The sequence below is a fragment of the Elgaria multicarinata genome, chromosome 9 (assembly GCF_023053635.1).
Source record: "Elgaria multicarinata webbii isolate HBS135686 ecotype San Diego chromosome 9, rElgMul1.1.pri, whole genome shotgun sequence".
NCBI classification, from domain to species: Eukaryota; Metazoa; Chordata; class Lepidosauria; order Squamata; family Anguidae; genus Elgaria; species Elgaria multicarinata.
In genome coordinates, this window is record NC_086179.1 from 9,202,348 (window position 1) to 9,219,825 (window position 17,478).

Here is a 17,478-nt window from a genome sequence, read left to right on the forward strand (position 1 = left end):
CAGCGGGCCTGGGCTCGTCTGAGGTGAAGGGGGCGGCGCATGCGCGGTGCGCGCGCTCTGACCTTCAGCAGCCGGGGCCGGGCGGGCAAGGCAAGGCAAGGCAGGCAGCTCGTGAAGGAGGCTGACGAGGCCGCAGCAGCTGAAGAGACCCCGCCGCCGGAGCCAGGATGCTGTCCCGAGGAGCCGCCCTGGCCGGTGGCGTCGCCGCCTTCTCCCAGCCGCAATGGTACCTCTGTGGGGAAGGGAGGCGGCCCTGGCCGGGGTGGTGGTGGTGGTGGTGGGAGGGCCTCAGGGAAGAGGTGCCGGGGCTCAGCGCTTCCCTAGGACGCCCTGGCCCTGCTCAACCCCACCCCGTCTGCACACCTACCTCCCCTGGCCCGATGGTGAGGAGAAAACACTCTGCACATGCTCAGAGGTGCCGGGGCTCAGCGCTTCTCTAGGACGCCCTGGCCCTGCTTTACCCCCCCTTGCACACCTACCTCCCCATGCCAGGTGGTGAGGAGAAAACACTCTGCACATGCTCAGAGGTGCCGGGGCTCAGCGCTTCCCTAGGACGCCCTGGCCCTGCTCTACCCCCCCTGCACACCTAGCTCCCCTGGCCAGGTGGTGAGGAGAAAACACTCTGCACATGCTCAGAGGCGCCCGCCCTGCGTGATAACAGTTTGTTTGCAGGATCGATGGGAAGGGGGGGAGCTTTATAATCATTTCTCCCTTTAGCGTATCTATTATTCCCACCCCGTCTTTGTAGAGCAAAGCAGTCACGGAGGGTCCATATAAAGCAAAGGCCAGTGGCCCTCCAGGTGACATTGCACTACAGTTCCCATCATCCCTGGCCCTTGATGGCCTAGCAGGAGTTGGAGTTCAATGACAGCCTCAAGTTCCCTCTTGGTCTTGTTTCTTGGTCAGGCCCGGGGTGCAATGGGTGTGTGTGTATTTATTTATTTATTTATTTATTTAAAATATTTATATCCCACCCTATATCACCAAGATCTCAGGGCGGCGTACAGATAAAAACATATAGTGTAAAACAATAAATATACACAGTTAAAAACAAATTAAACCATGATCCAAGTTAAAACAATATGTAATTTAAAAGCAATAGATATTATTTAAAAGCAATAGAATGTGTTGGGAACGGACATTGCGCTAATGTGCTTATATCCACAAAGGGATCCAGAAGGCCTAGGAAATGTCAACGCTTTGATGTATGGTATAGTTAATGAAAGTCAAGGGTGTGTTTGTCCATTTGTTGTGAAGGACAAGCGTGCGTGGAAGTGGGGAAGCTTGTATATTGCAAGGATCTTTGGAGGTGCAGTGACTGTCGATGTTCTTTGCACACACCCATCCTAAACACACACACACACACACAATCCTATCAATGAGGGTTTCAGGACACTCAGTTAAAAATGTTAGGGTGGAGGGCACATTTTCCCCTAGAACCTAGAAAGAACCATGCAGGATTTATTTATTATTTATTAATTACATTTCTATACCGCCCAATAGCCGGAGCTCTCTGGGCGGTTCGCAAATGGCCGTTTAGTTTAGCATTCTGTTCACACAGTGGCCATGGGAAACACACAAGCAGGACATGAGTGCACAATGTCCTCCCACCCATGTTCCCCAGCAACGGGTGTACATAGATTTACTCCTTCAGCTACTGGAGGTAGCACATAGCCATCAGGACTAGTAGCCATTGATAGCCTTCTCCTCCGGGAATTTATCTATCTCCCTTTTAAAGCCATCCAAATTGGTGGCCATCACTACAATTTGTAGTGAATTCCATAGTTTCGCTATGCACTGTGCCCTCCGTGTATGCATTGTGAGGTGCTTTATTTCCCCTTGGAGGAGGGGGAGAACTGAAAGGAGTTTTCCTGGTTAGCCTGCTCTTAACTGCATTGCCTCCCCTGGGTTCTGTGTGATGTGTAGACTAGAGTGTAATCAGACCTTGGAAAGTACACATCCACATCTATACGTGTGCACCAAAAATTCCCTTTTATGCTCCCTATTGAAAAAGGAACACTGGTGGCCCACAACAGTCAAGGCTTTTGCTGACTCCCACAGGCTAGAGTTGGTAGATCTGCAGCACGATCGCTCAGAAATAAGCCCGAGTTCAGTGGGCATAGCTGTCTACTTGTAACTATATACAATAAATTAATTTAACATTAATTTTAAAAGGCAGTGGCCTTCTATAGCCAGTTCACCAAGCTGCAGCCATTCTATGCGTGTATTATTTTAGTATTCGGAAGTAGCTGATAAACTGCAATATGTGTTTACTTTTTCAGGGTCCAAGTTAGGAATATGGCAACTTTGAAAGACAGTAAGTATGTTATCCACTTTTATATATCCATTTATTCTGGGATGGCAGAGTAGGAAGGACAGGCACGAGTGAATTCTGAATCCTTGGACATGTCTACACCAGCCCTATATCCCGGGATCATCCTGGGATTGTTCCTGTGCATCCAAATGCCACACAGGGGATCCCAAGAGCAGGCAGGGATGATCCCTTCATTTTCCTGGGATAACCCTTAGGTGTAGAAAGGGCCCTTGGCATCTATATTCATTTTCAAGGCCTTGTTTGTTATACTGGTATGTTGATCTGAAAAGAATGCCCTTCTCTGTCTGCATACAAGTCCAAATTAAAAATGGCTTCTCCATGCTTTAGAGCGATTTCAGTTTAAATGGTTATGAACCGTGGTTGTGAACCACCCAGAGAGCGCCACCTATTGGGCAGTATAGAAATGCAATCAATCAATCAATAAATAAATATTAACATGTTTAGGATGCAATCTTAGGGTCTCTGCCTGCAGAGAGGGAGATCTACTCTTGTTAGCCTCTTCGTTGTGAGTACAGATATCTTTGCTGTCCTTGCTTCTCTGCTGGTAGTGTGTTAGTGGCGATAATAGCAAAAGGGGTGTTGTGGAGGTGGGTCAAAAAAGTCTTTGAAACTGCTGTATCCAAATTATTATTATTATTATTATTATTATTATTATTTATTTATTTATTTATATAGCACCATCAATGTACATGGTGCTGTACAGAGTAAAACGATAAAATAGCAAGACCCTGCCGCATAGGCTTACATTCTAATAAAATCATAATAAAACAATAAGGAGGGGAAGAGAATGCACCAAACAGGCACAGGGTAGAGTAAAACTAACAGTATAAAAGTCAGAACAAAATCAAGTTTTAAAAGCTTTAGGAAAAAGAAAAGTTTTTAGCTGAGCTTTAAAAGCTGCGATTGAACTTGTAGTTCTCAAATGTTCTAGAAGAGCGTTCCAGGCGTAAGGGGCAGCAAAAGAAAATGGATGAAGCCGAGCAAGGGAATTAGAGACCCTTGGGCAGGTGAGAAACATGGCATCAGAGGAGCGAAGAGCACGAGCGGGGCAATAGTGTGAGATGAGAGAGGAAAGATAGGAAGGAGCTAGACAGTATCCAAAGCCATTTGGTTGCCCTGACAACCCTGTGAAATGGCAGGGAAAGTTCACTGGCCCTGGAGTTGGTGTACTTACTTTCCCTCCTCCTGTCCTTCCTTACCCTGGTCCACTCTGCCAGTCAAAGCCCAGTATAGAATTGGATTTGATTGTTCCTCCTCTCCTTTCCTGCCCTTACTGGATTGTTCTATTAGCCATGTTTCTTACTTTGAATATATAATTGGATGAATTAACCAATTAATTCACTCCAATTATTCCGAGTACCATGTTATAACTTGTATCTGAGTACCATATCTTCTGAACTGGGGCTGTTCACTGAGTTGGCTGCCTAACAAATGCATACCGCTGTTCAATGGATAAATTGGGTTTGACCTGTTGAAGATACCGGTGCTTACGCCCCTGTTTTTCCCCAAATCTCTGCTTGAACTCCTGCCTCAGTTCATACTCTTTCATCTTTGCAGTTACCCGTCGCTTGAAGTCGATCAAGAACATCCAGAAAATCACGAAGTCCATGAAGATGGTTGCTGCAGCGAAATATTCCAGAGCGGAGAGAGAATTAAAGCCTGCCAGAGTTTATGGAACAGGGGCATTGGGTAAGGGACATTGCCTCTTTTGAGTTTGCAACAGCAGCTTTTAATCTCACTCTTCTGGAAAGATTTTTTTTATTATTAAAAAGGCAAGCCACAGTTCTTAGTAATTGTTAACTTAGAAAATTATTATTTATTTATTTACCATATTTATATACCACTGCCCATTGAAAATTTCAGAGCGGTGTACAAGATAAAATAAAAACAGAACAAAACACTTTAAAATAGATTTTAAAAGATGCAAATTGTACAGTAAACCATGGTTAGTCATTAAGGAAAGGCTTCCTGGAATAATGACTTTTTCAGGCACTGCCGAAAGGAATACAGAGTTGGCGCCTGCCTGACCTCCAGAGGCAGGGAATTCCATGGGGGTGGGGTGGGGGGCCACCACGCTGAAGGCTCTTTCCCTGGTGGACTCCAATTGGACGATGGGTCTATGTGGAACCACCAGGAGCATGCCCTTGGATGACCTCAGTGATCGGGCAGGTTGGTAGGGGAGAAGGTGCGCTCTCAGGTATCCTGGTGCCAAGTTGTTTAGGGCTTTGTACACAAGTACAAGAACCTTCAACCTGGCCCGGTAGCGAATAGGCAGCCAGTGCAGCTCCCTCAGCAGAGGAGTTACATGCTGGAAAGGGGCAGCTCCAGACAACAGCCGAGCTGCAGCATTCTGCACTAGCTCCAGCTTCAAGGGCAGCCCCACATAGAGCGCGTTGCAGTAATCCAATCTTAAGGTTACCAATGCCTGAACCACCGTGGCCAAGCTATCCCTGTCCAGGAGAGGCCGTAGGTGGCGAACCAACCGAAGATGGAAAAAGGCACTCCGAGCCATGGCGGCTACTTGAGCCTCCAACGACAGAAATGGGTCTAAGAGTACCCCCAAACTACGAACCTGATCTTTCAGAGGGAGTGCGACCCCATCCAGAACAGGCAATGAGCCTGTCTCCCGGTATCTGTGCATGTGCAGGATGTACACTGTATTCTTTATGTTTTCCTTGTTTGGATAAAGCTCCTTACCTGTTATTTAAGCACACACAACACTCATTTCAAGCTGAAAGAAGCATGTGGACTGTAACTTCATCCCCGGTGGTGTGTGCTCTAGTTTTGCTAATTCAATCCATGGGGGTTCAAAGAACTTTCAAAATACAGGAAAGTAAATAGTGCTGAAGAAGCTTGATTAATATTTTGATTTGCTCATTGTAAATGGATCACAATAATGAGCAAAGAATTGGTGCAAGATGATCTCCATGTAAAAGTGCCTGTTGCTAGGGGAATTTCTTCCTGTTGTATTTTCTTGATACCAGCCTGTTTTGATGGTTGCTAATTATTGTTTGCTGCTGCCTCCCCGCAACCCATGTCATCCCATGAAGCTGATTGGTGGGAGATTCAGGACAGATAAAAGGAAGGCCTTCTTCACACAGCGCATAGTTAAATTATGGAATTCACTACCACAAGATGCAGCGATGGCCACCAATTTGGATGGTTTTTAAAGGGGGTTGGATCAATTCCTGGAGGCAAAGGCCATCAATGGCTAGTAGCCCTCATGGTTGTGTGCTGCCTCCGATATTCGAGGCAGTAAGCCTGTGTGCTGGGAAACATGGGTGGGAGGGTGCTGTTGCACCATGTCCTTTGTTGGTCCCTGGTCGACAGCTGGTTGGCCACTGTGTGAACAGAGTGCTGGACTAGATGGACCCTCGGTCTGATCCAGCATCAGGGCACTTCTTATGTTCTTATCTTTCCTAGCTCTCTATGAGAAAGCAGAAATCAAGGCACCTGAGGACAAGAAGAAGCACCTCATCATTGGGGTGTCTTCTGACCGTGGTCTGTGTGGTGCGATCCATACATCTGTTGCTAAAATGATCAAGAGCCAAGTCTCCAGTCTCACAGATGCGGGTAAAGAAGTCATGGTGGTCGGAGTGGGTGACAAGCTGAGGGGCATCCTTCAAAGGTAACTGGACCAACAGCCCTCCCTCTGCCCCTGAGGCTTCCTCTCCAATATCAAACGTTGGTGATTTTGAATTAACCCCACAGGCTAATGTCACTTTCCGAGAAAGCAGGGCTCAGGATTTTAATGTGAGGCATCAGTACCCACTCCAAGGCTGATGAAGGCAAATGTACATAAAGGGCATGTTTGACAGGGCCACAGATTTACCGCATCCTTAGGACTGCCTCGTGTGGTGCAGAGCGGTAAAGCAGCAGTTTCTGCAGCTGAAACTCTCCCCACGGCCTGAGTTCGATCCCAGCGGAAGCTGGTTCTCAGGCAGCCGGCTCAGGTCGACTCAGCCTTCCATCCTCCCGAGGTTGGTAAAATGAGTACCCAGCTAGCTGGGGGAAAGGTAGTAACGGCTGGGGAAGGCAACGGCAAACCACCCCACTATAAGGCCTGCCAAGAAAACGTCAGTGAAAGCTGGCGTCCCTCCAAGAGTCAGTAATGACTCAGTGCTTGCGCGAGAGGTTCCTTTCCTTTTTTTCCTAGGACTAGGGACCAAGGCTTACCACACTAAGGTCCAAAGGCCTCCCTAAACTGGAAGGTCTTTACCATGGCAGCAAAGGAGGGGGCAAGGCGAGCATCCTTCAGGAGGGAGCTCCAAGTCCAAGGCACAGCCACTGGGAAAGCCATTTCCTTAGTCCCAACCAGATGTATTTCAGAAATTGTTAAAGACACAGGAGGGCCTTGGTTGATGGTCATAATAAGCAAGCCGGAGGCTGGTTCATGCACGAGAAAGTGGTCCTTCACATATCTCCTTTCCGAACCACAAAGGGCTTTAAAGGCCATCACCAGTACTTCGAATGGAGCTAAGAAACAAATTGGAAGCCTGTGTAGTTGATTCAGTAAGGGACTCACCTACGTCCAGTAGCCATCCCGACAGAGAGCACATTGCAGTTTTGCGACATGACCTATCTAAAGCAGGTGTCACCCTAGCAAGATCTGCTTTATATACTGCTGGTTACTTTTATTTTAGGACGCATAGCAAGAACTTCCTGTTGAACTTCAAAGAAGTGGGAAGAAAGCCCCCCACCTTTGGAGATGCCTCAATCATTGCCCTGGAGCTTATGAATTCTGGATACGAGTTTGATGAAGGAAATATCATCTACAATCGGTTCAGGCAAGCTGGGTTGTTTTGAAAGGAAACCGATACCTTGGGGTGAGGGTGGGGGTTTAGCACAGCTCAAGGTGGCAAGCCAAGGACTCAGGAATGCAAGTCTGAGATGATCAAGTCCTTTTGGTGCGCTCGTCGCTGCTGCTAAGAAGGAAAACAGAAACCTCAGATGAGCAGGCAGATTTCGGTGGGTCCGGCCACATGGCATTGAACCAGAGGTAGGATGCAGGAGTAGGTTGGGTGCAACAATAAATTTAAAGGTTCCGGATAATTCAGGCAAGTGAGCAGAGTTGCAAGCTGCAGGGTGAGGCAAGCTGTTAAGTAGGAAGAGCTGTAATTTTGGACAGGAATGAGGGCTGTCATGTGCTGCCTTCTATCTCAGCACACCAGTAGATACTTGAACTGTTTGAAAATGGATTCCTTCTTGAGATAACCAGCTTAAAGTCAATGGGAAGAAACAAACTTACTATTTAAGCGTGTCTTAGCAGAGATTTCAAAATTTGGCAGGAGGGTTCTCTCAAGTCCGTAAAACTTGTTTGGAATCCCTTTCTTTTTCCCTTTAGGTCTGTCATCTCCTACAGGACAGATGAGAAACCGATCTATTCTCTTGAGACTGTTTCAGGCGCTGGTAAGTCTAGCGACAGAATGGCTGGTTCGCAAGTACATACTTGCAGCGTCGGTCTGTCTGTTGCTTTTCAGGGGCAATTCCTCACAAAGCAATGGACACTGAAAACAGAAACGGAACATTTTAAAAAAGCTTTTAAAATTTGATTTGTGCTCTGCCTTTCTACCAAAGAAATGGTACTCAAGGTGGCTTACAGGCATAGCTTAAAATTGATTAAAACAATAAAATGCATTACAATACAATTTCAAAAAAACCTAACAGTTACAGAAACAAAAATCAAATATAGAGCCCCCAGCACAACAGACCACTTACAGGCCAAAGGCTTTCTGGAATAAAGTGGTCTTTGCCTGCAGAGAGAGAGACAGAGAGACAGAGAGCAAACTTAGCCTCCCTTGTGAGGGAGTTCCATACAGGCAGAGCGTGTTAGCATAAAGTGGACACATGTAGACACATGAGAAAGTGCTTCAATCACACACTTCACTTCAGGAAATGAAGTAGTCAAGAGTAGTCTCTTTGGATGCCAGAACTGAAGAACCGAATGTTAATTGGAAGAGGGTTCCTCAGCTGCAGTGCCACCACCAACAAGGCATTGTCTCATGTGCTTTCCAATGTGATGTAGCTGCATGAGCAGGACCTCTTGTGCAGATCTTAGATGATGGGCAGGGTCATCCAGATGGGCCTTAAGATAATCTGGTTCCAAACCATTTGGGTCTTAATGGATAATACCAGTGCTTTGAATTAAGCCTGGAAACACTGGTAGTCAATGCAACTGTACAAAAGTGGTGTTGCATATTCAGACTTTCTCCTCCATCCCCATTAGCATCTGGGTGGCCATATTGCAGGAACTGAGGTTTCTGAGCCTTCTACAGGGGCAACCTTAATCATGTTCATTGTAGTCATTCAGTTTATAGGTAATAGAGCAAGGCTAACTGAGGCAAGGTCCTGCTCCCCCTGATAAAGCTGCAACTGGGGTACAAGCACAAGCTGCTTGAAGGTACTCCTGCCCGCTGCCGCAACCTGTACTTCTCCAGACAGCAACTGGGCCTTTCGTGAAGCACAATGCTATCCAAAAGCAAATTAATGTCACTATCCAGATCGACAGCTCCCAATCTACAAGAGCTCTGTTCATTTTCAGCTTGTATGTCCTCATCTGTCCGAAAACTGCATCAAGGCACCTGTTTCCATCCCTGAGATTTGTTGGTGGAAAAGAGGTAGAGCTGTGTGTCATCAGGTATTGATGGCAAGGCAGCCCAGACTTCCATAGTTTTCTGAGCGGCTTCATATAGGACGTGAAGAGTGAGGGATAAGAATAAAACCATGAGGCACCCCAGACCTTGTCCAGCACCATCTTCTGGGAATAACCATCCAAGAAGGACAAGTCATTGCGGCTCTATGCTTCCTAAGCCCAGCTCAGACAGATGGGACAGAAGGATACCATGATCAAATAGCATCAAAAGCCACTGAGAGGTCCAGCAGGACTGAAAGGGCCACACTTCCACCCTCCAGTCTCTGGCTTATGTCATCCACCAAGGCTCTGTCCTGAAATCAGATCCTAGCCTGGATTGGAATGGATCCAATTTATCAATTTATTCCATAACCACTTTGAGCTGAGAGGGTAGCATCCTCTCCATCACTTTGTTCCAAAAATGAGAAATTAGAAACTGGACAGTAGTTATCCAAGTTCTTGGAGTCTTAAGCTGAAGTTCTTTAGCAGGAGACACCCAACTGTTCCTTTAGGAGCAGCTGGAGTCACACCCACCCTCAAGGAAGCAAGGTGTTTGTATTTATGTGTATGCTGCAAAACAGCAAACCATCATTTTTATCTTCTGACACGCTGTGGGTGGAAAGCACATTTTGGGGGGCACTAATTTGTTTTCATTATTATTATTATTATTATTATTATTATTTATTTATTTATTTATATAGCACCATCTATGTACATGGTGCTGTACAGCGTAAAACAGTAAATAGCAAGACCCTGCCTCATAGGCTTACATTCATGCACAGTATCTTTTATTGTTATGCTTTTAAAAAGTGAAAGTTAACACTAAAGATGTGGATGTGGTGGTGGATTAATTAATCTTTGCAAACAGAAGTTGCTTACAGTTAGAAAACTAAGAATCGGCTGGTAACCTGGAGTAATGTTGAAATTCATACTAACCCGTAGCTGGTTTTGACATTTTATGACTGTAATAACCCAGCTATATTTGTTGTTGTGTTTCATTTTGCAGAGAGCATTAGTGTGTATGATGACATTGATGCAGATGTCCTGCGAAACTATCAGGAATTTACCTTGGCTAACATCATCTACTATTCTCTGAAGGAGTCTACTACTAGTGAACAAAGTGCTAGGATGACTGCCATGGACAACGCTAGCAAAAATGCCTGTAAGGAAAACTCTGTGGAGTTTATAGTTAGCAGTAATAGCAGAAACTTAAGATGTAAACAAGAGGTCTTAGCAGAGAGGATGCCTTTTAAGTATAACTTTAGGAAGGACCCTGGCTTTTTTCTATTTAACCCAAGTTTGATGCTGCAGTCTTGTGCACACTTACTTGGGAGTCAGCCCTATTGAACTTAACTGTACTTGCTTCTGAGTAACATGGCTAGGATTGCATTGCAGATGTCTGATGGTGTTTCAAATAGTTTCAACCGTTGAGACTACTTCCAAACTCAAGTACTGATTGGACTAGTTTCCTCCTTCTGCTGTTTTTTATATCCACTGAAAACAAAATAGGTTTAAGGAAACTGGTAAAAACAATATATCAAATTTTGGTGTAACTATGCCTGTCAAAATAAAATCATATGTTTGTAGAAAATATATTTAATCTTAAAACAAATATGTATTAAATATAATGTTTTAAGATTAAACATATTTTCTACGAACACATGATTTTATTTTAACAGGCATAGTTACACCAAACTTTGATATATTGTTTTTACCAGTTCCTTTAAACCTATTTTGCTTTCAGGTTCGTTTTTGGTTTAAGATAACACTTTTTATTAGACTTCTTTGATATCCAGAGTGTCTTGGCTCAAAATCAGGGCTGAGGAGTCGGCACATAAAACCTCCAACTCCTTTATTCATGGCACCTCCGACTCCTTTAATTATATATCAATATAGGAAATAAATTTCCTATATTTCCTACATCGACTGCAAGCACACAACTTTTTAGAACCCTGACCTGATAAAGCCCGGGCTTAACGGCTATAGCTAAGACATTCTATTTTTTTAAATTATTATTTATTAAAGAAGCCCAAAAATGAAAACAATGAGGTTATATTTTTATTATTTATTTAATTGCATTTATATCACCCCATAGCCAAAGTTCTCTGGGCGGTTTATCAAAAGACTATAGAGTATAAAGTAATAGGATATAAAAGAAAGAAACTATTAAAGAAAATCAGGAACAACTTTCTCTACTAGTTCAAAAATCTAAAGTATATACTTTGATATCAAAGTCAAAACTACAAAAAGTAAAAAAAAACAATTGAACACCTAAAACAACTTAACAAATGACCATTTTAAAAGAAATGAACTCAGTTAGGTACATAAGTAACATAAACCTTTTTTGAGATTAAAGTATCATTTGAATATGAAATTCAAGTGAATATACATTTAATGAAATAAACATTATATTGTAGAAGATTGAAGACTAACATATTGCTCTTAGAAACAGAATTGCTTCTGCCAAATCCTCCCTCATAGAAGCCCTTAAATCTGATTTGACTATTTTCAGTGCCGAAAACAGTCTTTCAACACTGACTTGGGTGGGCGGCATTGCTGTTACAGTTCTAGCTGCATCGCTGGATAACCACTGGATAAACTATAGTCAGGTTTTCAGGGACATATCGCAACTCTATATACAATTTAAATTTATTAGGAGTCGGAGTCGGTACATTTTTACCGATTCCGACTCCAGTAACCCAAGAATTGCTTCCGACTCCACGACTCCGACTCCACAGCCCTGCTCAAAATGCAATAAGACCTTCCTTTAAACCATGTTTGAAACCCACTTACTGAAGAACGCCCTTGTCGTTCTAGATTAGGGGTGATGAACCCGTGGCCCTCCAGAGGTTGCCCTACAACTTACACCATCCCTGACCATTGGCCATGCTGACTGGAGTGGAAATCCAACAACATCTGGAGGGCCACAGATCCCCTACCCTTGTTCCAGATGTAACTGCAAAACATCCTGGAATCATTGTAGAAATTGCTGAGCTGGCAAATTGGCACATAGAATCTGGCGCCAGGGCTGCTATGCTTACCAGGTCTGAAAGAGATGGTCATGAGTGAATATAGGCATGTAGAGAAGGACCAATAACCAGCATAGCTAACTGCCATGTCATAGTAGGTGCATCAGTATATTGCTAAATATAACCTGTTGACATGTCACATAGCACCAGTGACCTTGTTCTGCAGTAACTAAAACTCTTTTAGAGTAATACGCAGGTGAATAATTTCTGTTGTTTGTCCTGTCATGCTTAATTCTTTTTAACTGACAGTTTACACGCATATTGACAGAAGTTATTTTGTGATGCAGGGTGGGTGGGGAAATGCAGATATTAGCCCATGGTCCGAACAGTGGCCAGTAGAGTGCTCGAGGCTGTATCTTTTTATAGTCATCCTTCGTTTAGCAATTCTCAATAATCAGAAATGTTGATTTTGGTTATCCCCAAATCCTTACTTCTGAGGAAAAGAAGATTTGAACAGTTTAGCAAAGTAATCCAGACCCTTTCGTACTCCCAACTAAAAGACACGTGGGACCTTTGAATAGCGCCGACATTCTGGTCTTATCGCAAGCTGACTTGCCCTTTTTTTTGACTCTCTTTGTAGCTGAGATGATTGACAAGCTGACTCTGACCTTTAACCGCACCCGCCAAGCTGTCATCACCAAGGAACTTATTGAGATCATCTCTGGTGCTGCTGCTCTGTAAGTATTGGCACGCCAAGTCTCCTTATGTTCAGACCTTTTATTTCTCCGTTGGGGCAGGAAGCGTAAAAGAATGACAGTGAGTTTGCAGATTCTTCTGCTGTGCTTTGAAAATGCCAGTGATGAATGATGCATGGCAATGGTTGAGACTCACATTAATCCCTAAGCTACTGCAACTGCTGAAGCGGCTCTGAGGAGATGGGCGTTTTCTGTGTCTTGCCCCTGAGGAGATGCTCAGGTGTCCCGTATTTCTCTCGATGTATTTATCTGGGCTACACTCAACCAAATCAAAAGCTCCCGTTAATGAAACTCGTTTTGGGGAGGGATGGAGGCGATAATGTGAGAACAGCTCCGCTGGATCAATCCATCTCGTCCAGGGGTGTAGAATCTCAGGCCCGGGGGCTAAATCTGGCTCTCTGGAATTCCCCGTAGGGCCACTCTCCTCCCCTTCGTCTTTCCCCTGACCACCAGTCATTGCCTGGCTCTTGTGCAGATTTCCCCCCGTTCTGAAACGTTGAAACGACCCTCCTAAGGGCTTAGTTAACTGGCAGGAAGAGCTTTCATCTAAAATAGGCTGATATTTTGACCCCATCACCCCTTTTGCCTTTGGGCCCACCCACCACTGCAATATGCCCCCCCCCCCGAAACCTTCTCCAAAATGGAGCACATCCCTCGGGCTGAAAGAACTTCTGCAACCAGTCTAGTCCAGCATCGTGGTAATCATCATGGCCCGATGAGGTGCCTTGGGTGAAGCACGCAGGCAGGACTAGCCTCAATCACTCCTGCTTTCCAGCAACTGGTAATCAGCGGCACACTGCCTCTGAACATGGGGGATCCTCATTATCACCATTGATAGCCATGTAAATTGGTGGCTACCACCATATCTTGTGGCAGTGAATTCCATAGATTGTACAATCATAAAATAGTAGAGTTGGAAGCGGCCTATAAGGCCATCGAGTCCAACCCCCTGCTCAATGCAGGTATCCACCCTAAAGCATCCCTGACAGATGGCTGTCCAGCTGCCTCTTGAAGGCCTCTAGTGTGGGAGAGCCCACGACCTCCCTAGTTAACTGGTTCCATTATCGTACTGCTCTAACAGGATGTTTTTCCTGATGTCCAGCCAGATATTATGCTGGTTATTTAGCATATGCCCTTGGCCTTTTTCATATAGAATCATAGAATAGCAGAGTTGGAAGGGGCCTACAAGGCCATCGAGTCCAACCCCCTGCTCATTGCAGGAATCTACCCTAAAGCATCCCTGACAGATGGTTGTCCAGCTGCCTCTTGAAGGCCTCTAGTGTGGGAAAGCCCACAACCACCCTAGGTAACTGATTCCATTATCGTACTGCTCTGACAGTCAGGATGTTTTTCCTGATGTCCAGCCAGATCTTATGCTGGTTGATTGACCTGTTTTCTGAGACGCTCAGATTGCAATTTACTTTTGGATCAGGCTCTACAGAGAAAGCAAAAGCATTTCTTCACATCGTGCCTGAAAAGGTTACCTTTCAGCCAGAGAAAAACTGTAATGTGTAGAATGGGAATTGGAATGCTTTTAATTGATGCATTAAACAATATATCTCATCGCCTGATTTGACTTTGTAATTTAATTTTAACTTGGATAGTTCATGTTTGCGTTTTGGCTCTGCATTGCATGTTCGGTTAAATCACATCAATAATTTTGCCTTAATTTACTTGCTTAATGCTTCACTGCTTATTTTGTGTGTGTTTTTTTAACAATTCCACAACTAGGAACTAAGGGGCTAATCAGAAAGTGAGTTTCATCCAAAGTCAACAGGTAAAGTGGTGCTTAAAACATTAAGAAAAAAAAGTACAACAAGATGGTGTTGGAAATGTAGAAATTACGGTACTTTGTCTCTGTTTTAGAAGTGCTTACTTGTGAATGCCTGGTATTGCATGAATACTTTGCACTCTACATGTTTGTTTAAAATCAACGCCACGCATGGAGCAGACATGCAAATAAATTGCAGTCTCTCTCTCTAGAGAACTTTGATGCTTATGGTGGAAGGGTCATGTAGGGTCTTCTTGTTGCTTGTTTTATTTATCAGAACATTTTAAACCTGCCCTTCATCCTTGCAGATACGAAGGCAATATACAAGAGTATGATTAAAATCACACAAAATGCAACGAAAACACTAGAACAACGTAATCATAATCAAGCAAAAATGCAGCAAATAAAATAGGACAGATAAAACATAACTAGTTTTGAAATACCTGGGCAAATAAAAAGGCTGTTGCTGAAATAATTACAAATAGAATTAGAGAGCAATTCTGTGGCCCCTTGAAAGCATCTTGTGTGCATGCGTGCATGGCGCGGAGGAGGATTTTTCAGATTCCTGGATCTGAGGAGACTGTGCTCCCTCCTTGGACCCAGGAGTCCAAGCTCCCTGCCACCTCAGAGAAAAGGGTCAGTGGGCCCTGCTGATAGGAGGGGACTGAGGAAGCAGGGATAGGAGCTATCATTAGGCTCTATCCCTTGCCCTCCACCTCCCCAATGCCTCAGCTAAACAGGCGAAAACACCCATTTAGCTAAATTGCTCTGCTTTGGATACTCGTCAGCCTCTTGAGTTTGGAGGCTTAGAAGTATGGGCGGATCTAATAGGATTGTGCTCTCAATTGATTGTTTAAAGTCGCATGCCTAGTTTTTACTTCAGTAAGCTGTGGGATGAAGATGGAACTTGGTTGTCATATAGACCTCCTTTCCCCAACCTGGTTTCCCCGATTTGGTATGCTGCGAATGCTGGGAGTTGTAGTCCAACACATGGGAGGGCATCAGGAAGGGGAAGGCAGGTATTGAATGACAGTCTGATTCTGTGGGATTTTTACACTGTAGTTGTATTTGATGGTTTAGATATCAAATCCTCTACAAAACTTTAAAAATAGGAAGGAGGAAGCTTGAAATGAGAAGTTATGCATTTATTTATTGAATTTGTATACCGCCCCATAGCCGAAGGTCTCAGGGTGGTTCACGTAAGATAAAACATTTAAAAACAATATACAAAAATTAAAAACCACAAAGACATGCAAATTGCGCATACAATTAAAACCACTGTAACTACTTTAGAAACGATGAGCCAAAAAACCCAGACCCAGGCTCGTTACATATTGCTAAATGCCTGGAAGAAGAGAAAAGTCTCGGCCTGGCGCCGAAAAGATGACAATGTTGGTGCCAGGCAGGCCTCATCGGGGAGATTGTTCCACAGTTGGGGGGCCACCACAGAAGGGTTGGCAGCTGTTTAAAAGGTAGTAAAAGTGGCAAATTCAGTCAGAACGATGTTCAAAATGTGCTTAATATTATGTTTTTGTTTGTAGGTAAAGAGAAGCTCTTCTGGCAAGCAGTTTATCCTGCTTCCTTTCTAGAGAGAGAAGATGGTTGGTCCATCATTCTGTGAAAAAAATTTCAGGCAAAGAACCCCAACTGTTTGTAAATCATATTTCAATAAAGTCCTACATGAAAGAGCTGGCTTGCTGCTTTGTGAATGTGGAGATGATTGGAGTGGAAGGCAAGTTAATGGAAGTGTGTTATGCTTTCAGCCAGTATTTCCATCTTCATAAAAAGGTGCTGGGAAATGCTGGTGTGTGTGTGTGTGTGTGTGTGTGTAACTATATTTAAAAAGGACTTCTTAGGCACAGCTCTCCAGGAAGTTCCTTGTATGCAAGCCTCGTTGAAGTTAATGGAAGCTGTTGAAAAGTATGCAACACACACACACACACATACTGCAAATCTCTCTATTTAAGTTTGTGAAAAGGTCTGGGAAATGTTTTGATGCCAACAGATCAAGGGTGCAATCCTATACATGTTTAGACAGAAAAAAAGCCTTACAAATCCCAGCATTCACCAGCCAGCCATAGGATTGTGCTCTAAATGATCTACTATAGTAATCTTTGACTGTACAATTGTTAATTACACTATTATATAGGGAATCAAAATATAAAGTCGGTGGCTACATGTGGTTCAGCAAGGCACTGAATTCGGCAGCAATAGGGGAAAACTGCAATTTTAGCGCTATAGAGTGCTAAGAGTTCACTTTAGCTTGAGAAACATCTAAATGGATCCCCTGTACCAAATCTGGCAACCAACTGCAGATTTCTTCCTGGGTACCCTGAGGGGTGGGTGTGTGTTTCTGCCTGGTGAAAATGATCCCTATAGCTGCCAGACTTGCTACTCCTGAAAAAAAAGGATAGTGTGGAAAATGGTTAAGTGCTTGAATTGCAAAACTGACTTGTTTGAAAGTGGTATAGAACTTGTTCCCATATGGAGGTACTGTGTAGCATGTCTTTGCCCTTCACCCTTCCGTTTTACAGTAGGGGTGGACTGAGGATGAGAGACTAGTCCAAGGTCCCACACAGAATCCATGATATTGGGGGGCATTTAAATCCACATTACCCACATCACATTTGAACATAGCATCCCCTCAATTCCATTGGCTCAATCTTGAAAGAGCTATTCGTAGCCGAAGTTACGCGGAAGCAATGTGGTGCCAACTTGTTGCTATGTCTTAAATTGTCCCTGAATGTGTGGCTTGGATGAATATGTACTGCATGTATTATTCTTTATTACATTTATATACTGCCCCATAGGCGAAGCTTTCTGAGTGGTTTACAAAGGTTAAAAACAGTGAACATTAAAAACTATACAATTTTTTAAACCATAAATACAAACAAAAACAGACAATATCCATTCAATGGGATCTGTACCGAAAGTGCTTGGAGTGGGGGATGGCAACCTGGTGCCCTTCTGATGTTTTGGACTGCAATGCCCATTAGCTCTACCCAGTGATCCAGGAT

General features: G+C 44.0%; 1 protein-coding gene across 3 annotated transcripts; it reads left to right on the forward strand.

Moving 5' to 3' along the window:
- Window positions 1-50: 50 nt before the first annotated feature.
- On the forward strand, window positions 51-16,149 carry ATP5F1C (ATP synthase F1 subunit gamma). Of its 3 annotated transcripts, XM_063134679.1 has the most exons (10): window positions 51-226; window positions 2,283-2,317; window positions 3,893-4,024; window positions 5,759-5,963; window positions 6,979-7,122; window positions 7,680-7,744; window positions 9,973-10,128; window positions 12,576-12,672; window positions 14,422-14,467; window positions 16,003-16,149. In XM_063134679.1, the coding sequence occupies exons 1-9, from the start codon at window positions 168-170 to the stop codon at window positions 14,426-14,428; spliced, it is 900 nt and encodes a 299-aa protein (XP_062990749.1). In that variant the 5' UTR covers window positions 51-167; the 3' UTR covers window positions 14,429-14,467; window positions 16,003-16,149. The 3 variants fall into 3 exon arrangements, with proteins under 3 accessions (XP_062990749.1, XP_062990750.1, XP_062990751.1); XM_063134680.1 differs by lacking the exon at window positions 14,422-14,467 and having other exon boundaries at window positions 52-226; XM_063134681.1 differs by lacking the exons at window positions 14,422-14,467; window positions 16,003-16,149 and having other exon boundaries at window positions 52-226; window positions 12,576-12,676.
- The last annotated feature ends 1,329 nt before the right edge of the window (window positions 16,150-17,478 follow it).